The 21,884-nt window shown below is 39.7% G+C and overlaps 1 protein-coding gene across 1 annotated transcript in view; it reads left to right on the top strand.

Moving 5' to 3' along the window:
• Window positions 1-21,884, top strand: part of LOC111237075 (ephrin type-B receptor 1-like) — an 82,109-nt gene that overhangs the window by 40,478 nt on the left and 19,747 nt on the right. Inside the window, exons 6-11 of the mRNA XM_022766073.1 lie at window positions 921-1,076; window positions 6,274-6,536; window positions 9,018-9,093; window positions 10,498-10,622; window positions 20,608-20,773; window positions 21,187-21,292. Coding sequence (XP_022621794.1) covers window positions 921-1,076; window positions 6,274-6,536; window positions 9,018-9,093; window positions 10,498-10,622; window positions 20,608-20,773; window positions 21,187-21,292 — 892 coding nt within the window. The remainder of the gene's footprint in view (window positions 1-920; window positions 1,077-6,273; window positions 6,537-9,017; window positions 9,094-10,497; window positions 10,623-20,607; window positions 20,774-21,186; window positions 21,293-21,884) is intronic.

The raw sequence follows: 21,884 nt of genomic DNA, 5'->3' as shown, positions 1-21,884 counted from the left end.
AGTGGCATCAGAAACCTGCTGTTTTTGGATAAGAATATGGAGAGAGATGTGAATAAGAGGTTCTTTGGAAGTACAGTAATGTTGATAAGTGAGAACTATTAATTACATTACAGAATTATATGGAATTGTATGTACCCCGCACTTCTCTAGGATGTCATTGTTTCATTCGACTGTCTCCTGAGTAGCAGACTTGCTAAATATGTGCAAAAGCTTGGAAAGTTTGTAAGGTTATTTTAATAATTTGCATGATTCAGGTTAAGTAATTACAAATTCTGAGGTATGTGCAATTCCTTTTAAATATACTAATCCTTGTCCCGCCACCCAGCATCCAGTCGACGCTGATTCTGACCTCCATTGCTACTGTTGTTCTGTTCCATGTGTAATGTAAATAATAATACTACATTCAGGCAAGCTGAATAACAAGAATGTACTTTATACTCAGCATGAGCTGTCCTGAATATGAATGAATAAAAGTTGGAAAGAAAACGTGGGGGGGGACATCATGTTTCAGAATTCATGTGTTTTATGTTATAAAGGATAATTCAGTTAATATTTAGGGAGAGGAACAACTCTGACCCAGCTAAGGGAGCTAGAGAAATGAAACCGTAATCTACACTACAGATAATCAGATTTTGTGGACCCACACAAAGTGTTTTTGTGTATCTTGTCAGAACAAGCTCATGAGCTGCTATCCCAGAAAATCCCCCTCTGTGCTTTGTCAACTTCATCGTACCAATAATAACTACACTGGTTCAATGTCCTTCAGAAACAAAGTTTATCAAATGTTTTGCTATCAAGACAAATAAAAGGCGTACAGACATGACTCAAGCTATGAAAATTATGTTATATTTATTATTTTTCATTTCTGTTCTGGATCCAGAGTTGTGTATTGTTTTTTATGCATCTCTCTCTCTTTATAGCTTGTCCCCAGGGCACCTTTAAGTCCTCCCAGGGGGCAGGCTTATGCCAGCAATGTCCGCTCAACAGTCGCTCCACCATCGAGGCCGCCACCCTCTGTGGTTGTCGGAACGGCTATTACCGTGGAGACATGGACAAACCCGAGGACATATGCACCAGTGAGTCAGTCTTTCTTTCTCTGTCAAACAAATACATCCATAAACAAACAAAAATACATAATAAACCTTTCTGTTAGCTATGTAGCTGATTATACCTCAAGAAGACCACGTGGAGACAGATCTTTGGACTAAAGTTACCAATGGCTGACATATTACAGGATATCACTTGATAACATCACTGGCAGTCCAATAGCTCATCATTAAGTTAAAGGCCAATATCTGCTTTGATTTATTATTTCAACTCTAAATTTATGCAGCTCATTCAGAGTGAGTGTGCCGCAATGTTCCCGTCCTTGTTTGGGGATTTGGGGAGCAGTAAGTAATAACGCTGCCACATTCCTCAGGCTTTCCATTGAAGTGAATATGTGTTTAGTGTGTTGAAGAGGCGATATTGCTATGCAAGACGAGGCACAGAGTTTGAAAAACGCTGCCTCTCAGTTCCACAGAGAGCTGGTGTAAGTAGGTTGAGACATGAATCATTTTTGGACTGTCTAGTGACTGTGTAGCTAGTCTCAAACTGTGCAACTGTGTGTATGTACTGTGCGCATAGGTGCGTGTGTGTGTTTGTGCACGTCCTATTGACCTGGATACAACTTCATGATATTTGAGCGGGTCGAAAAAACTGTGGGTCATTCATTCATTTTACTGTTTTATATCCACAAATGAATTTACAACATTCTGGGAAAAAATTGTAGAAAAACACTAAAATTTACATATTGCATGAATAGTGACAGTGAATGTCAGCAACCACTTTATGAGCGTCTTTAGCGCCGGTTTTGACCCTTGACTGTCATCTTGGAATTATATAGGGTTGATCTTCTTATGTTGACAACATGATGCTATACTAATCCGCCCAGCAGTGCAAACCTGTAGTAAATTTTCCAAATTGAGCCCCTCTGTGTACAGAGGTATGTTATATACGGTATATAAAACCATATATAAGGTACTCCACTGCAAATATTGTAATAGCCAAATAGTTTGTGACAAGTAAATAATATATACAGCTCTATCTTTGTGCTTGCTGTCAATCTAACCTGTCTCTTCTGCCCTAGCAGCATGCCCACAGCAGCATGTTGGCTGCTGTCCTCCTCTTCCTCTCCTACATCTCCCTGTTCATTAGCTGCTATCCCTCTCTTGCTGCTTCACCTGCCACAGCATCACTGGTAGAAGCCTGGAAATATTCTAAACAAATTAATTGGATAGCTAATCACACTGGTCGGACTGTTCAGCTTTTCTTAAGTTTCACGTGTTTGGCTGATACCTCTGGTCCAGACTGGCCTCCTCAGGATAAGCCCTTTTGAGCCTTTGGACATATCTTTCAATATTCATGTGGATTGAGCAGGCAAACATTCAGTGACACAGTTAAGGGATTAACATTAACATTATCCACTTGCACGATCAGTCGCTATTGACCAGCAGCTACGCCAGCCGTCTCCTCTGAGGGGAAAAACCAGCACCAATCTTTCCTTCCGCATGATCATGTTTTGATTCAGTGTGTGCAGGGAGAGGAGGAACTGTTCACAGATGGGTCTGTCAATGTTTGTGAGAGAGAGAAAGAGAGAGAGAGAGAGAGAGAGAGAGAGAGAGAGAGAGAGAGACATCTGACTAGCCCAGTGTTTCGACCGCACCATTCTCACAACGGTGGGTGGGCTGACAATGACAATGAAATGTGTTTTCAACTTATATTTATATGTAAATACATTATAAATAGTTTTGTCATTGATGTAAGTTAATAGTCGTACTTGGGGCAACCATAGATCTTTGCATGACCTTTGCATTGGCCCCCTTGGGCTGGGCTTATCTGCACTCTTTGTGGGCGTGCTTCCTTGAGAGTTCACAATCAGCAGGTGGATTTAATCGTAGTTTATGTTTTAATTTCAGACTAAAATCACTTATCTACTATCACACAATCCTGTGGTCCGCTTTGCTTTCACACCACAAACAAACTGCACCAGAGTTCACTTGAAAGTAGACAGAGAACTAACTTCTCAGAAAGCTGTGGTGTAGTTATTTTAGCCTACACCAGAGTTTGATTAATAGCCTCCTCATCAGCCTGTATAAACCAAACCAAATGGTTTAAGAGTTTGTTTGAACAGAGTCAAACAGGTTGAGTGTGAAAGTACCTTTAGCTGCATAATCAGTGTTGTTGTAAAATGGTGACATAGTGATCTATGAATACATCAATAGAGGTAATAAATACATTGATTTGTCACCCATAGCTGTAATTCAGTCAGAGGGCTTAAAGCTCATTTCATGTCTTACACTAAAAACATAAAAAATATCATTGGGGTTACATGCTGCCACATTTTTAACTGTTTTTATCTGTTGAAATATACTAAGGAGGGAACCTCAAAGTGAAAATTTAAGGAATGATTTTGTCACAGTGGTTATGGAACAACTTATGGAGTTAACATACTCTGACAACAGAGACACTACATGAAAAGCCTTACCTCAAACAGCAGCAGCAGACTCTCAAATGGATGTTGATAGAAGAAAAATCAACTTTCCCAGAGAAAAGGTGTCAGGTGTCAAACTACTCAGCCCACACAGCTCTGGGAATTACCTTAGTACTTTAAATTAAAGCGCAAAAACAAATTGAGTTACACATTTTTTTTCCCCCAGACACAACAGCATTGGAAAAAGAAGAGTGAAAACTCAGAAAACTGTAGGATAGAACTTCAATATAGGATGGAGCTTCAGTTTATTTATATATGGTATAAACTCAATCAGATATAAAATCAGATCAGCGAAATGGAAGAGTGAGCGCGCAGTGTGTGGATAGTTGCTTGACAGAAAATCATTCCCGCAGCATGCCTCATGGGCTGCCTAGGTATGGAGGGGGTGTGTGTTTGTACTGTATGTGTGTGTGGGTTTTTTGAAGCGTATTTTTGTGTACAGGTCAGATTGATACCGCGAAAACCATTTACAAAACAGTGAAAAAGTACAGTGTGTGTTTGTAGACTGCAGTGCAGGTTGTGTCGCTAACTCACTGAAGTGGGTAAAATGTTTTTTCTTTATTGTAGCAGCAGTAAAAAATGGTCAATTTAAAATGTCTTTATTACCTCTTTTCCTCCAATTTTTCATTTGAATGTGTATTTGCTGTGTAACTCTCTGAGTGACTGACTGTGTAAAAGAATTTGTATTTGTGCTATCCAGATAAAAAGTAAGACTGAGTGAATATCTGTGTCAACACCCTGCATGTGCCTGTGTGCATATAATTATGAATGCACAGCTTTCGACGGGTCCTCTCCCTCTCTCTCTCTCTCTCTCTCTCTCTCTCGCTCTCGCTCTCTCAGCAGGAATGTTTATAAGATGGTGCTGCTTAGATTTTCAACCCCCTACTGATTGTTAGCACTGATGCTGCAGCGTGGGTGTTTCTGAGTGTCTGTTTGAGAAATACACACAATCACATATTCCACAGGGCCACCTCAGATGTTTCTTATGACTCTGTGGTTCAACATATGCCGAGTTTGAGTATCCATTTAATCTCTACTGTTTTTGTGTCAGCATGTCGTGCAAGTGGTGTCTGTGATGTGCGCGAACAGTCAAGGCGAAGTGCACCCGCTAGGTTTGACCTTGTGAAAACTCTGGGTGTGCATTAAAGACTCACAATGACACCCTAAAAACTAGAGTTTCTCCTCAGATCAAAGATATGAGCTGAGAGAGACAAGCAAGAGAGAAACTGACTGACTGCAAAGAGACAAAAAGACACTGATCATCCCGCTGGTGGGGAGCTGTCAGGTCACCTTTTGACTGATAGTGACAGGCTAAAGCTCAGATTCCTTACATTTATACCAGCTTTACTGGTTGGAAACTGCACTTGGCTATTTTGCATTAAAGGCAGCCTCAGGAAAACAGTGAGAGACAACAGCTTAAACTGTAAGACCCCTGATATATACAAACTGATGTCACTAAAGGTAAAGTATCATCCTCGTATTCACTGGTCAGTTTGAAGAAAAGCCCAGGTTTTTGATAGCACTCATTTCAGGCTTTGACTTGAGTGTGGTCTAATGTCTGTACTTTAATCTAGAATATAAATGAAAGTTTTCCTCAGATACCCAAGATGGGGTGGGAAAGGATGTTCTTTTTTGTTGCAGCTTCCAGTGATAAAGTGTTAAACTCCTTCAGTAATAGTGCTGCTACTTATCATATTTCCATCGAGGATTAATCTGCCCATTATTTTCTTGATTAAAAAGTTCAACATCATTTCGTCTTTAAAATGTCATAAAATTGTGAAAAAAGACATGGAGTCTACTGCCATAGGAGACTATGAAAAACAAATATTCACATTTTATGTAAATGTTTGGAATTTTTTGCTGACAAATGACAATTAATCCTTATCAAAATTGTTAGTGGTTAATTTTCTGTTGACTGGCTTGTCAAGTAATTGAAGAACTGTTTTTGCTGTTAAGTAAAATAAGTAATAATAAGTAGTAAGATAAAGGTAGAGCAATATTTCCTGGTGAAATGTAGTGAAGTAGCAGTATAAAGCTGCATCAAACTGAAATACTTAAGTTAAAATACTTCAAATGTTTCTGAAATTAGTGTTATTTTCCTCCTCTGGTAGCCCTACTTTAACAGTATATTTAACGGTTTATTTTTAGATGCTGTTGTTGAGTTGTTTACATTATCTTTCTTTACTGGTCAGATATGTCCTTATGGAAAACATGTACTGGAATAGGTTGGGAGGTCGGGGTGGGGCTGGGGTGACTCCAGTTTCTGCGAAGAACAAATAAATGATTATTTGAATTTGATATGACAGACTGGGTCACACATTTACATTTACTGCTAATTAGTGAAATGTTATATTAACTGAAACATTTCCAAACTGAGTTTACAGTGTTCATACAAACTTAGTAACAGTCTGGTTAAACAACAGCTCACTCCACTATAAAATGCCAGACGTCTTTTGCTGATTTAAAAAAAAAAAAAAAAAAATCCATATGCCATTACTAGGAACCACGTTATAAAAAACAAAAAACAAATAGTTTACTTAAGTGCTCACCATAATGAAGTTTTATTGCATGCAGGTGCTTTAAGCTGACAAACTGATCTGAATGCACCTGATTAATATTTGCATCACTTTATAATGGACAGTTACAGGGTTATTAAAAGGCACACTGACACGGACACAGACACTGGAAACGTGTTATTTTCGGTGTTAATCCCTTCTTATGCTCCTATTATCTCTCCCCAGGTGTCCCTTCAGCGCCTCGCAATGTGGTCTCAGTTGTCAACCAGACATCAGTGCAGCTGGAGTGGCACCCGCCACGTGAGACGGGGCACCGTGGCGACTTGTCATATAACGTCTTATGCCGCCGGTGCCACAGCAACGAGCGCCGTGCGTGTCAGCCATGTGACGACAGCGTGGCGTTTGTTCCAGGCAAGCGGGGGTTAAAGGAAACACGGGTGGAGATCAGCAAGCTGCGGGCCCACACATCGTACACCTTCGACATACAGGTTGGTCCACGGAGAGAGGGATGCCTCTTTAAAGCCTTATTTATTGTGGGAAGTTTTTTGCTCACCACGCGGTGTTGTTAAAAGAATACCACAGTGAAAACACTAACCGCTTGTACTTGTTTCTTTAAAACTTTGTTGTTTACTCCTTTGTTGAGGATGGCAGCTGTATTCATCCTGGATTTAGAGACTCTGATTCAGAATTACCAAAACATTTCTGTACAGTTTCTCTACAACATACTACATAGCAACAGCTCTGGGTTACACTATCCAAAGCTCCATTGCAAGTGTAGCATTTATTGATTGGATGAGTGACTGCCATGACCTTGGATTGCCATTAGCATCCACTGTAAATGCTTTGAATCCGGATATTTAAAGCTGCTGCCCTCCACAGAAAAGCAAGAAACAAACTTGGAGGTGAGTATTTGATGCTCAACAGTTGGATTTTCAGTGAAGTACTGCAGCTTTTCACACCAAGTGATACTTTGAAATGTACTGTATCGTCTTTTTTTTTTTTTTTTTTTGGTCCACCATTATGGAAAACTAATTATAATGCAAGTCAGAAGAGTAGTTATTACTTATTACATATTTCCAACTTCAAAAGCAACCTTCATGCTGTCAACTCTTTTCTTTTTTTTTAAATGCAAATAGCTGCCAGATATTCACTGTGATGCTCAAGGATACTGAGGCTGTATAAATGCGTGCTGACATGCAGACTTTTATGCACAATCTGCAGTTATATCATGTTGTCTCAAACCCCAAGGCAACTCACTATAAGTCTATAAAGTTAGTGCAGTGGTGAACCTTCAATACTGTACCACTGGCTCAGTTTACCATCAAGGCTGGGTGTCTCAATCAACGTCACCTGCTTTGTAATTGTTTAGGGAATTTGCCTGTGTAGCTGGTGTAGGTTAATGCCAGAGTTCAGTATGAATCCACTCATAACATATATAATCCTTTTGTAGAGGTATGCTAATATGATTCGTGTGGCCCGGACGTATGAGTTGATCCTTCTTCAAGCTGTCTGTTGTGGGATGAACCTATCAATAATGATGGATGAATGAATTACTCAAATGAAAGTGTTGATTGTGAAAGTATTGATTAGATTTTAGTGGTTACTGAAGGCATCCACCTTTGAGATACAAGACAAATTTCCATTGAGATATCCAGGGTCAGTTCATTTTTTCCCAAAGTTAAATGATCCACCAATTGAAAACACTGACACCTACAAGCTTTTTTAAAATACTCTTTTTAAATACTCAAAAAAATAAAGAAATGAAAAACATAAAAAATAATGAAAAAAATAATGATAAAGGAGTAGAGCTTGAAATAAGCCATCAAACTAGCGTCACTAATTACCAGCCCTTTGTTTAATGATTTGCTACGACTGAAGACATTGTTTTGACCGTCAAAGTGAGTGACTGAGCTCATGACAAACAATATGTGGCAGCTAATGAGGTGGTCTTTAAAACACACTTAGAACTTGTTAATTGTGTCTTTGTGTTGGTGAGACGAGAAAGACAGTGAGACCTTAGAGATTCAATGAGACTCTATACTCTGATATTAAAACCATCCCATTGTTGCTGATTATTGACTGTTTGCTAAAACCTTCCCCTGAAGCGTGAGTGTCCAATCATAGCTTAGCAACTGAAAGACTACAGGGCAGGTCTGTCAGGCTTTGGATTTCTCCATGGAGCTGTATTGAGAGTGATACTCTGTTTATTCTGTGTCTTTATTATAGACTTTCCAAACCCTGATAGATACAAAGATACAGCAACAAAAATGTAAGAAATGGATGAAATATGGTTTCTCTGCTTTTGCAGTGTATTGGGTCTTGGATGCCACTATATCAGATTGTGATGTAACTTTTACAGCACTGTCCTGTTATTGGACTTCAGGAAGTTACACTCCAGTGACACCAGTTTTAAGTATGATCTTAACATTTTTCTTTATCATAATTATATCAATAGAGCTAGCTGGCTCTACACTGCAATACACTGCTTCTTCATATCCATGTTTCTTATATGAATCATCAACTAGCCATCAATGTGTGTAGCGAACAAGTGCATATTTAAGACCGTTTTACAAATTTCTCCTTTCAACATGAGTCAGCTGGAAACATTAAAAAGTAACCCGGACATGGCCTTTTCAACCAACTCATGGAGCTGACGTCACTTCATCTGGCAAAATCTGCAAGCGACATCTGTTCTTTCAAACAGTAAAATCGACAGTTGCTCCCTAAAAATTAGGAGCTTGCTTTTCTTTCCCTCTGAAATTAAGGACCCATTGTTTTAAAAATCACTAAGAATTTCAAGTGGTAAATCTGCCCCTGTTATCATTGTAAACTGCATATGTGCAGAACAGAAAGCTTAAGAGGCGTAGCAACAGTAACTAAGGGGGAAAGGACTTAGGAGCCAGTTAAAATAACTATTAATGTTAATGTCTGTATAGGGATAACTGACCATTACACTTTATATTCTACAGGCAATCAATGGAGTCTCCAACAAGAGCCCTTACCCCGCCCAACAACTGTCAATCAACATTACAACCAATCAGGCTGGTGAGTGGGAGTGCAAAAGCTGTGCAATTGTGTATGTGTGTGTAATCATCTGTGTATGTGTGTAAGCGTCTGTGTATGTGTGTAAGCATACCCCGGGGCATGGTGGATTAAGCGAGGGAGGGATGGCTAGGGGGATAAAGGAAATTGAGCTACAGTCTTTTAATTCATAAAACATGTTATAAGCTTGTCATCTCTCTCCCTCTGCCTCCCTTTCTCTCCCCCTTCTCTGTCTTTCCTGCACATCCACAGCTTTCATCCTGCTTTCCTCTCTCCCTCTCCCTCTGCCTCAATTCTCTTTTTCTCGCCTTTATCCCCTCTCCCTGCCCTCCTCTCGCTGTCCCTCTCTCTCAATCTCTTGACAGTATAATTCTTAGAGACTATAAAGTGAGCTGAGTTACTGCTCCATCAATACTTTATAGAGACAGACACAAGTGATATTTCCACCGCTACCCAAATTCAGATTTAAAAGCTACTTTTCTCATCACATCATTTACCTCATCTGCAGCAGCTCATCCCTAATCGAAACATGATCCATTGTCACCCCACTGCTTTCTGAGCACATTTGTTACTGCTGCTGGATGCAAAACTCTCTTATCCCTGAAATCTTTTAGGACTCAACAAAAATGGATTTAATTTCAGGTTGACTGAACTTCGGGGGTGGGTGGGAGGGCGGGGTTAAATTATGCAATAGCTTTTGAGCACATTTCATGGGACCTAAGGATATGAAATTCACTCCACATATAGAGAAAATGTCAATTGTGGCTATATTAAAAAAGACTGTGAAGTACTCAGGTGACAGCTCGCTCACACTGTCAAATTATTACTACGCAAGAGGTATTTGGCTCTTGAGGTACCACAGCATTTACTGAGGATCACAGCAGTCCCATGGTGTTATGATGACACAGCCCTCATACTATGTACTTGCATTTGAATGCATAAGACAAATGATAAATTATATTTTCAAGAAAACATTAATATCCCTTCGTTTCCTCTGAGGCACAGTTCACTGTTAATGGAACTTACATCAATTTGATTCTTCTTCTACTTGTGTAGTATTAATCTCCCTGTCTTGATTCCTTCCTCTCTGATGAAAACCATCGCATAAAAATATCCCAGAAGCAAAACCATGAAATACATTATAGCTAACAGCTTCTAGTTCCTAGAATTATGAGTAAAAATACATTGCAGACATAACTCTTGTTTCCCCATCAGTGACAAGTGCAGTAATTTGTTTTCATGAGCCAGGATGAGGAAAAGATTTTTCTCCTTTGGGTGTAAATAATCTTTGGCAATATGTCATTACATTACACACTATATTTCCATATTCATGGCATTTAGGCATGCTAGCGAATCTTTTAACTGCCTAATTGATTGTGTGTACTTGTGTGTGTGTGTTTTTAACAGCTCCCTCAGTAGTTCCCATAATGCACCAAGTGAGCTCAACAAGCCGCAGTTTCTCGTTGTCATGGCCACCGCCCGAACAGCCCAACGGTATTATCCTCGACTATGAGATACGATACTATGACAAGGTAAAGTGGGTTGATAAATGTCTGTGTGTCTTTGTGCGTGCGTCTGTGCGCTTTTTTTGTTGTTAACGTCACAGCCTGTAATCCATTAGAGTCGATAAAACAGGCGAATCAATATCAACTACATCTAAGTCATTTATTATCAGGGCTGTTACTGAAGAGCAGCTGTTACAAGAAGTCACAACAGTTCATTAGTTATAAACAGATGCTGGATAAATTAACCATGGAACCAACAACCATCAGGTGATTAAATAAAGAAAGGTATTTTTTACTTAAAGCAAAAGTTAGATGAAAAAAGTGATACCAATCTTATATGTGTCCGTTAAATGTGAAACAACAGCAGCCAGGTTAGCTTAGCTTAGCATAGCATAAAGACTGGATACAGTGGTAAAAGGCAAGGTAGCCTATGTCCAAAGGTGAAATAAAACTGCTGACTTATACCTGCCTTATTAACACAATGTGTCTTATTGTTTAATCCATTCAAAAACTAAAGTCCTAACATCACCATTAGGTTGCCAGGCAACCAGTGGAGACTTCAGAAAGTCGCTGCTCCTGGCAAAGAAATACTGCCTAATAAAACCACAGCCTGTCGTTGTTAGACTTCAATTTTTGTACAATATCATCTGTTAATTAGTACATTTTAGAAATTCTAGGAGGCAGATTTTTTTTACCTCTGGCCAGAGCCAGTCTAGCCGTTACTCCCCTGCTTCCAATGTTTGTGCTAAGCTAAGCTAACCGTCTCCTGGCTGCAGCTTCATAATGAATCTACAGACTCGAGAGTGGTAATTATCTTCCTGTCTAACTCTCAGCAAAGTAAGCAAATATGCCTGTTCCCTAAACTGTAAAGCTATGCCTTTTTTATAAGAACTATAAAATGTAATTTTTTAAGCTAATAAGGGCAACCCAGACCAGTAAAAGCAAAAGGGCCACTGTTCAAAGTTTTATAATTGTGTTATTTTTTTTTCATCCATAACATAATCACAATTCAAAAAAATAAGTAGATACAGGCATAATAGTACAGGAATGCAAAAATTGGAAATGTAATTTTATCATTTTCTGTTCTTGATGGTACATTATATGTAGAGTTTCCAACTTTTCACAGGGTGCTGCCCTCTGAAGCACCTTTAACACAGTCAGCTGTACATGTTGTGAGACATTTTCCAGTTATTTGAGTGATTAACTACAATGATTACCTTTATTGATAATAATAGAATGTATAGTTTTGTGATGTTCTTCTTCTTCTTCTTATTATTAATTTCCTGTCACTTAACATGACTATCAATGGTTGATTAAAAAAATCATCATTATTTGTTCAGTTACTGGAATATGTTAAATCCTGTGGAATACAGAAACCTGTCACCATATTTCTTTTATTTTAGATTCATAATTCCTGTAATTGATGTATTTTCTCTCTCGTCTGTGCTAAATGCCTATTATTGAGTTGAGTTCATGTATCTTCTCTTATACAATACTCTTTTATAATAAGTCAGGATTGATCTTGGAGCTACAGTGTATATTTCATGGCGCCTATAGTCATACTGACAGGGTTTTACAGTGATGGAGCTTTATTCCAGCACACATAAATAGCTGATAGTAGTCATGCAGCAAAAATGAGCGTCAATTCATTTACACCTAGCTTCACTGAGCTGATGTCAAATGAAGACATCACTTCAACTAAATTGTAAAAGAAAGGTTTATTGTTTTATTCAATCTAATGAAGCAGTGTATGTTTCTTCCATGAACAGCTGATGAAGTAAAGGTGTCAGTCTCATAAGTCATAACACACAATATGAGATCAAATTAAGACCTGTGGGCTGTAGAAGATCCAATTAAATCAACAGTTTCATTGATTAAGTAACTCACAAAAGAAACTCTTGTGGGTCTCGTGCAGTCTACTCTCTATAAAAGCAACTTAAAAAGTTATAAATACATTAATTGGCAGTGATTAGACATTTAAATTTGGACAAAAAAATTATATCTGTTGCCATCATAGTTGAATCATTAAATATTTCATAAGGATTTTTAACACGCTGCAGAAGTTGAAGCTACACAGTTTATAGCTGTTTTACAGGAATATTATCACCAGTAGTCTCAGTAATTTTTCAGTCATGTTCTCACAGCTCTGATACAGTTTTTCACTATAGTTTCTGGGTGGTGGTGGTAGTCTGTGGGAATAAATGTTAAAGTGTTTGTGGACTGCAGCCACCAATATTGAGTTAGATTCAAGTGGGCTTCAGGTCTCTCTATGGGTTTCAGTATGTGCCAAAAGTCAGCACAAATGACTAGTTTTGCAAAGTTACCTCTACGTATCTATGAAGGACAGAGTCTTTTCCTCACTAAGAGATAGCACCACCACAGACAAGATGCAGAGGATCTGCAGATGCACTGACAAACATGAAAAGCGCTTGTTGAGAAGTGCCATTATGTACTCTAACCAAACTCTTTGGAAATTTGCTTTATCCTTCCCACTCTGGACAATTCTGTTAAGAATGGAAGGAAACTGAAATCTCAAGAAGCATTATACAAGAGGTGCTTCCATATTCTCCATCTGTCCACCCTTTTTTTTTGCACTGTTTATTCCATGCAGGGTCAAGGTAGTCCAAACATCCCTCTCCCAGGCAACATCAGCCAGATGAGATATCAGGGGGTCTCCTACCAGTTAGATATTTCCAGAAAATCTCGACAGGGAGGCACTAAGGAGGCATCCATATCAGATGCCTGAACCACCTCAACTGGTTCTCCTCAACAGAGATAGACATTGATAAACTGCAGTTCATCTTTCCTACTACACTACTACTAAAGCTTTCAGTGTTTTGTAAAAGAGAATTGTGAATGTGAATGTGATGATAAAAAATGTCACTCTTTTTGCTATGTGTGTCAACATCTTGAGAGCACTACTAGATCTTTCTATCGTCCTGGCTGAATCTCTTAAAGACATAAAGACTAAAACTCCCATTTATCTGCCAGTGGTGGCTGTTGAAATCAAAGCTCCTTCCACTCTGCTCTGTGAGGCTGTCTGGCCAAAGCAATCAAGCCTCCAGCTGTTCTGTGGTGGACAAGGTCTTAACCTGTATGAACCAGGAGACTAAGGCACAAAACACTTCACTGCCAGAGTTCAATGATCAAACTAGCCTGCATAGAGAATATCAAACCTGGGGTGCCAATGAGGGCCTCTGATTCTGGGGGTGAAACGTTCAAGACCTGATTGCTTTCCCATCAAAGACTTCTGCTCTAGGAAAGAAAAAATGAAAGAAAGGACAAATTGTGGCAGCATATCTTGTCTTCTTTGTAATTCAGTCAATGGAAAGCAGTGCCTTTTTTGAGATTCAAAGTTAAATTAAAAGCATATCTATCACCCTAAGCTAAACTTAAGAATATCCTCATCTTTTCTGAAGCTGAGCCAACAGCTGCAAAAACAGATAGACTTTCACTGCAGTCGGATTAAAGACAAAGAGCAGAGCACCTACAAGGGATTGTGTGAGATATACCAAAAAGAACAACATGCCTCCTCATCCACAGCCCACATTTGATTCCTTGCCATCTTCTTATCCTTTTTACAAAACTGAAGAAAATAGTTTTTGGCATTTTTTTGGGATCCCACTGCAAGTCTCTGTACTCATTTTTTTCTATTTAATACTTACTGTCAGTGTGTTGGTGCTTCCATAACTCACTGAAACTCTCAGCTACAAACAGAACTACAAACTTTAAATGCTCAAGACTCTTGTCAACCCTCTCTCTTATCTATTCTCTTTGATGAAAACACTCAGGCACAGTCCTAAAGTCCATGACTCCAGAGGGCTCGCTCACAGATTCCAATTTTCCAGAACAACACAATATATGGCTATAATTTTACTGTGCTGCACAAGAGGAAGAGAGAATGTGTGATGTGTGTCATTGCTATTGTTAGGGTTATTATTGCTGCTACTGGTGCTACGTGTGTTAACTATTCACATGTAAATTCTATGTAACTCTCTAAATAAGCAGTAACAGTACCATTCATCATTACGCAAGTAATTAAACTATTACACCAAAGTATGCCTTCCAAACAGTATGTTGATGCTTTTGATGAATTGCATTCAACCTTTAACCAAATTAATGAATAATTTATGTATGCTGGTATATGCAGTAATTATGCACAGTATAACCTTGGTATCCTGCAAAAATACGCTTTTAATGAGATTATGTAAAGTCTTCCCTATATTATATTCAAACCGTGCTCATTCCCGTCTTACTCTCATATTTAGAAATGCTACTAAAAATGATCAACACATGCAGATCCAGTGTCTAATGTCCAATATAATGGAAGCTGGGTCATAACTATCCTCATTACCGATTTCATTTCATGAAAATATGATTCAAAGATATCTTCCAGAACTCACTGAGTGTGATTCCTTTCCAATTAGTGAAGTTCATTATGCCTTTATAAGAATGTGGCACCTGAAAGCATTTCAGCAGTTGTTTGCAGATTCTGCTGTGCAGAACTTACTATAGTTCAAATTAACTGAAAAACTGCACCATTTTTATTTGCTGAATTGCCTTGAATGGCCTGTTTACCTTCTCCTGACAGGTAACCTTTTGTGGTCATGCAAATAGTGAGTCTCCTCTTGGAAGCAAAGGTTGCCTGCCGCAAAACCTCTTAGGTAGGAGTTCAGGCAGGAGGGTGGCTATACAAAGTGTCTCACTTTGTCACTGGAAACCATGGTTCAGATCTCATCTGCTACCAGTCAACACTGGTCAACACTTCTTTCAACCATTGACCCTCTTTACCTGAAGTCAGCAATGGAGGCGGCAGATCAGAAAATGCTCATATGAAACAGTCATTTTAGAAGGCAGTGAAAATGAACTGTTTTGTTTTTGTGGTGCGAGGGCTTGGTGGAATTATACATAGTAAAATAGCTGCTGGAACATAAAAATGATACATTTGTTGAGCAAAAACACAGAATTGGAACATTAAACAAACCTCTTGATACATATATCATATAACAAAACTGTCTGGAGTCCAGACTGGAGAATTTGCAACATTGTAAATCACATTTTGAGAGCACCAGATGACGTTTTTGTCAGCCAAACAATATATGAAAATGGCAAAGTTAGGAAATGTACTTCAGTCATAATGACTGGCACTGGCATCGCAGTGTCACCACTCATGACAATACCACACTTTATATATGTATATATATATATATGTTAGTTGAAAACTGCATTTAAACAATATTCTGTTCATGCTAGAGAGGCTGAGTGCCAACCTTCCTGCCAAAACAGTTGAGTACAGACAAAATATTCCACGAATAAGAAGCCATCAGGGAAGGCTGCACAATCATTTAAAAAAGCAAAAGGTGTTAGAGATGACAGGGGTGTAACATTTTACAGCAATACAAGTGTCTCTCATGAGGCGGGGTGCTGCACCTGGGGGTGGGAGTGCTGTTTAGCCCCCTTGTTTCCCAAGGTTCTTGTAACAGTGAAGTTCCAGGGAAAGCAGAAAGAGAAAGTTGAGAATCTGCCTCAGAGAGAGCAATTAGAGTGAGTCAAGGACAGAATGAGAAGTAGTGCACTCGCTGAGAGATGTACTGTAGCTGCAGTCTGACAGTCACAGATAAAACCCGTACTTTGTCAAAATCAGGGCAGCGACTTTACTGTAAGTCGGCCTTATTTGCTGCAGCCTTTGCTTTAACATTATTTAACATGGAAGCCAATTAAGACCACGAGTCAAAAGCTGACAGTTTGTTCTTTCTCTGTTTCTTCTTTTCATTCGTCTTCCTTGATACGCATCTTAAGGAGGGAGAAATACTGTATTTTACACTGAAGACAAGCCAACCACATACAGTGACTAATTTTAGCCCATAGCTTCAAGTGAAAGAAGTCCTCAGGGAGCAGTTTGATAAGCCTGCAGAGAGAGATGACAGGTTTTTCTTACCAGACAGCTGTACTGTATCTCCTTTTCCGGTACTTTGTCATTTGTCCACCTTCCTTCCCTCCATTTTCTCCTCCATCCCTCCCTTACCTCCTCCTACCCTCTTAACCACTCTATAGATAATGAGGTTTTAATGTAGTAAATTTGATATGGCACAGGGAGGCAGGATTTTTTCCCCACTACTTATCTCTGGCCACCAGACCTTCCCAGATGGGCTGTCCCCTAACCTCTTCACTGTGGCAAGCATAGAACCAACCCCCCACACACCTCTCCAAATCCAGACCCCACCCCCGACACAATACCCCCATTTCAGTGGCCACGTCCAAATATAACCCTTCACTCGCAGCTTTTAACACTGCAGTCTGCAACTCTGCAGTCGTCCATGTGTCTTGTCTTTATTATCACAGCAGCATTAGTGCAGTTTGTCTTTGGTCATAACACAGTATAAGAAAAATACACTAGAAGAAAATAAATGGTTCAGTGATGCTAAATATATCAAGCTATTGTAGGTACACAGGAATGACACTAATAAATGACACAGGCATCTTATATAATAAAAGTCAAATATCCAGAAGCAGCAACAAAGGGGTTGAAGATGTACAAGAGGGTGATGGGTGTTTGTTACTAAGTATAAGAGTGGTAACCACAATAAAAGCTCAGTCATCTTAAACCCCCTTTCCAGTTATGTGCATGTCCTCCTCTGATAACCCTCCCTCTCTCTAACCTCTCCCAACCCTCACTTTCTTCACCACCCGCACCCTCCTAAACTCTCCTCATCACCATCATCATCTCTCTTCCTCTCCTCTTAGCCTTGCCGTCGACCCCCTCCGCCCCCCCCTCCACCTTCATCCACACGGTATGATTCCCTCCCCCTCCTTTCATGCCATCATCACACCATGTCTGTCGTTCTCTCTGAACCGTTTCAATTTTTTCTGCAGTAAAAACCTTTTTTTTTAATCTGAAAGGAACGGGGGACAGGAAGCACAGAAGGAGGGCAGAGGAAGATAGTGGTAAAAGGTTGTAGCCTATAGGGTTTATAAGATGGACCTGATAGGTCTGATGGCTAATCCACCTCAGGAGGAGGACTGTTGGGAGAGAGCAGCAAATGCTCAGGTAGACCTGTCTCTGCGGACAACAGCTAATTAACTGCATTGTCACTCATATTTGCAGGGAGAGGGGGAATGAATGGGTCAAAGAGGTGGAAAACAGAACAAGAAGGAGGAGGAAAGAGGAGGGATACAGGAGACTTAAAGAGAAATATGAAGAAGGGGGTGGTGGACAAAATGAATGGTGACTGGAAGGTAGATGAGAGGAGGTGAAGGAGAGACAAGAGGTAAACAGAAGACTTGACTTGAAAGACTGAAAGACTGTCTAATCTAACAGGGTTTGATAAAGGGTCAGCTCACTTAAATTACAAAAAAAAAAAAAAAATTGTGTTTTTCAACCCTATGGCGTCTTGGAGTACAGATATGTTGGTTTTATGTGCTGAAGTTTTTATTATGAGCTTTCTAATAATACAGTGGGAGTGTTACGGTGCTTGTGCTTCTCATGACACTAAGAAAATGACATTTGTAAAATTTAATGGCTCCATGTCTTTTAAAAAACAATGACCCAGTAACTGTGGATAATCCACAGAAGTTGTTTCTGACAAGCTTTTACGCAGACTACTGTATTTTGATGAAAAGTACTTTCAATTAAATCACCAGAGGAAAATGGACAGTATTTCTGCAAAGACTGTTCTGCTTCATTAGTTTCTGGACCCAAACGCACACATAGACAAGAAGGCGGGGAGGGTAAAGTGGGTTCAGCGGAGGATTAAGGAGAATGGTTACAGTGATGGAGATGGTTGGCAGGCTGAGGCTGAGGGCAGGCAGGCAGATGAGAGAGGAAACTGGCTGGCAAGCTGAAGTGGCGTGGGCAGACAAGGAGATGCAGTGGAGGAGAGGGCGCAGGGGATGAATCCTGAACACAGGGAAACACAGTTAGTACAGGCAAGAGGAAACAAGGACAATAACTCAAGCATAGTAGATGGCTACCATGGAGGCTTGTTCTGCAGGGTTGTTGAGCTGATAAAAGATAGGTGTGGAGGTGAAGCAGGACACACACACACACAGGTGGGGACACTGGAGATTGGGAAAAGCTGTGACAAAGACAATGTGCTTGAGTTTTTGAACAGCATAAGTGGAATTCCATCTACTGCCATTCTCTTAGAGTGGCAACAGAGCGACTTAAAGGTTTTTGGTGACTATGTCATATTGCTGCAGTGATGTCAGTACATCATGGCATCGTTGTGTGTGGTAATAGGCAAAACAGAGGAGTGCTGAGTAAAAGATGTGGTGCAACAGACTTGAGAGAAACAAACTTCAGAGGGCAGTGAAACATTGGTTTTATTTTTGTTTTAAGTTACTCTACATGGGTCATTTCACCCAAATCTCAAAATCTAAAATATATATATATATAAATATATAATATTTTATCACTCAATGTAGGTTTTGTTTTGCCCTCTAGATATTTTGTTTTATGTGCCATGGTTTTGAGATACAAAGTGCTGCATAAAACAAAGAACACCAAAAGATTAAAATAACTAAAATGTGCCCAAAATATTGAAACACAATAGACAACACAAGAGTGTTAACATGAAATTGTCTGTCTGTACAAGTGTGTTTTGAGAATTGACAGGATGGTTGAGACTGTGTAGGCGAGCCTGGGTTCCTCTGGCAGAGTCAGGGGGCTTTGACAGTGAAGGCTTTGTCACCTCTAGTTACCAACCTTGATCTAGGAACAGCCAGGAGATCCTGGCCAGAGAACCTCAGACTGCGATATGGTTCATACGGAATGAGGAGTTCAGAAATGTAATTTTGGGCAAGGCCCCTGTTTAGTCTAGAGTGTTACAAGTAAAAACATTTCTAAAATGAACAGGCAGCCAATGAGGGAAGGCTAAGATAGGGTGATGCAATCATTTATCCCTGAATTAGTCAAACCAGCTGCAGATAGGAAAGTGGCTTTTGCTCAAGCAAGAGTAAATGGGGTCAGAGTAGTCCAGGCATTCAAAGATAAAAGCCTGAGTTACTTCATTTTGTTGATATGTAGCTCTCTTTTTAGCAATAGGTTTTTCAAACACGTACTGATAGACTGCCAAGTTTATTGTGGATGGACTTGATGGACCTCAGATTTCCTCTCATTAAAGTGGAGGGAGTAGCTGGACATCCACTGAATCTCATTGAGGCAGTTTATAGTGTTAATCAGACTGCTAGTTAGAGTACATACAGCTGACTGTCATCTGCATAAAGGTGGACAGTTATATTTACAGACACTGTAGTTGATATGGGATTATGGAATTGACACCCTGAAAAACACTCACAGCAACTTGTCTTCACAAAAACAATGACTTGGTCACTCTGGATAATCGATTCACCTCTCTGTGAACAGTTTCCATCGTGACCTTCCTTGAGTAGAAAGTAGGTCCAATAAGAGCTGTTTATAGTGAGGTGGATTATTCAGAATAACTGGGGGAATATCTTTGGAAAGATTATGTTTATTGATTGACTCAATTGTATTGAGGTGGAGGAAAATATCTCAATATATTATGATATTATAATATTATATAACAATATCCATATGATTCCCTAGACAGTGTACCACAAGTGGTAAATCTGAAACTGTCTTTTTTAGTTATTTAGGTGAAGTGACCCTTTAAGGTGTGAATAGACATGAACAGACAGAAACAGACAGCTCATTCAAGTGTGAGGAGCACAGAAACAAAATGTAGTTGAAGGGGTTTAAACTGCTCTTTTTTTACTGTTAGAAAAAAATGGAAAAATATAAAGAATAGAGATAGAGACTCTCTTGGTGTGAAGAGAGTCTGTGGCTGCATTCTAACTCAAGAAGTTGCAGTTACTCAGTCAAAATAATGAATGTCTCAGTTTGGACTGAAAGTTTAGGAGGATTAATCTTGTGTCAGCTGAAAGCCAAAACTGAGGACTGAATGTAGTCTCCTTTAGTCTGTGACTGAAGCAGTATTATAGTCTGTCTTCGATCACTACGAAACATCCATCTCTGGTTGTGCTTTCCCCACAGATTCAGTCGTCACTCCTGAACAGCTCAGTGGTCCAGAGTGAGACGCCCAATGTGGTTCTGGAGGGACTGAGGCCCGGGACAGGGTACGTGGTCCAGGTGAGGGCCCGCACTGTGGCCGGCTATGGAGCCTACAGCAAGGAGATGCTCTTCCAAACACTCACCGATGGTAAGTGGGTGATGGTTGGCTGCAGTGTGTGGAGGTGTGTGTGTGTGTGTGTGTGTGGGCGGGTGGGGGTTTTATGGTGAAGAGGAAAGAAAGTATAGGAGTGGGAGAGGGAATGTGAAAGGTTGAGCGAGTGAAAATCCGGCTGTGAGGTAAATAAATTGTGTCCTACTTTGTGTGTGTGTACTTGCAGTCATGTAAAATGAGCCTCATAAATGATATTTTATATGTGTTAGAGAGAAAAACTGCCAGGTGTATGTTTTGCCTTCCAGAAATGCTCAGTTGTGTTTATGTGAGAGCGCTTAAAAATATGAAAATAATGCCGAGCCTTTCACTTTGTGTGTGTTTGTGTGTGTGTGTGTGTGTGTGTGTGTGTGTGTGTGTGTGTGTGTATGTGTGTATGTGTGTTTCTGCAGATGAGTACAAGTCAGAGCTGGGACAGCAGCTCTCCCTGATTGCAGGCTCTTTAGTTGGTGGAGTGTGTATCGTCTCATTGGTAGCTATTGCCATCATCTGTTCCAGGTAACACACACATACACACACACACACACACACACACACACACACACACACACACACACACACACACATACATTTACACACTTACACACATGCATACCATTCGAAGTGTCCTTAGGAAAGGCACTACACATGTACTGACTTATTTATAGGGTTCAATAGGGGCCATTATTTTCATTTTTTAATCAGGGAATGTGTCGCTGTCTAAGTATCAGATAAAAATCACATTCAGTGCAAACACTCAACACTCATAACATCTACCAGAACCATTTCTTATGAGAAAAAAAAATCACTACTATTTTACTATTTTCTTCCAGGGCTTTCAGTCTCATCTCATAATATTCCTCAGCAGAGTCAGTCTCATCATGTTACCCAAAATAATATGATAAAATGATAACAGGTTACACACCTCTACCTTTGGTCATGTGAACTACGTCTGCTGAGGAAGACTGTGAGATGCATTTGAAAGCCAGTAAGTCAACTTTGAGTTAAGTATATTGTGTAAAACCACTGTTTCCAAGGTCAAGAATAAACTTTCCGGTACCATCTATTGTTATTTTTACATTATTTTGAGGGGGTTTGGTACATTTTGAGC

The sequence above is a fragment of the Seriola dumerili genome, unplaced genomic scaffold (genome assembly GCF_002260705.1).
Source record: "Seriola dumerili isolate Sdu_G_001 unplaced genomic scaffold, Sdu_1.0 BDQW01000002.1, whole genome shotgun sequence".
Lineage (NCBI taxonomy): Eukaryota > Metazoa > Chordata > Actinopteri > Carangiformes > Carangidae > Seriola > Seriola dumerili.
This window is presented reverse-complemented; position numbering and strand designations above follow the sequence as displayed.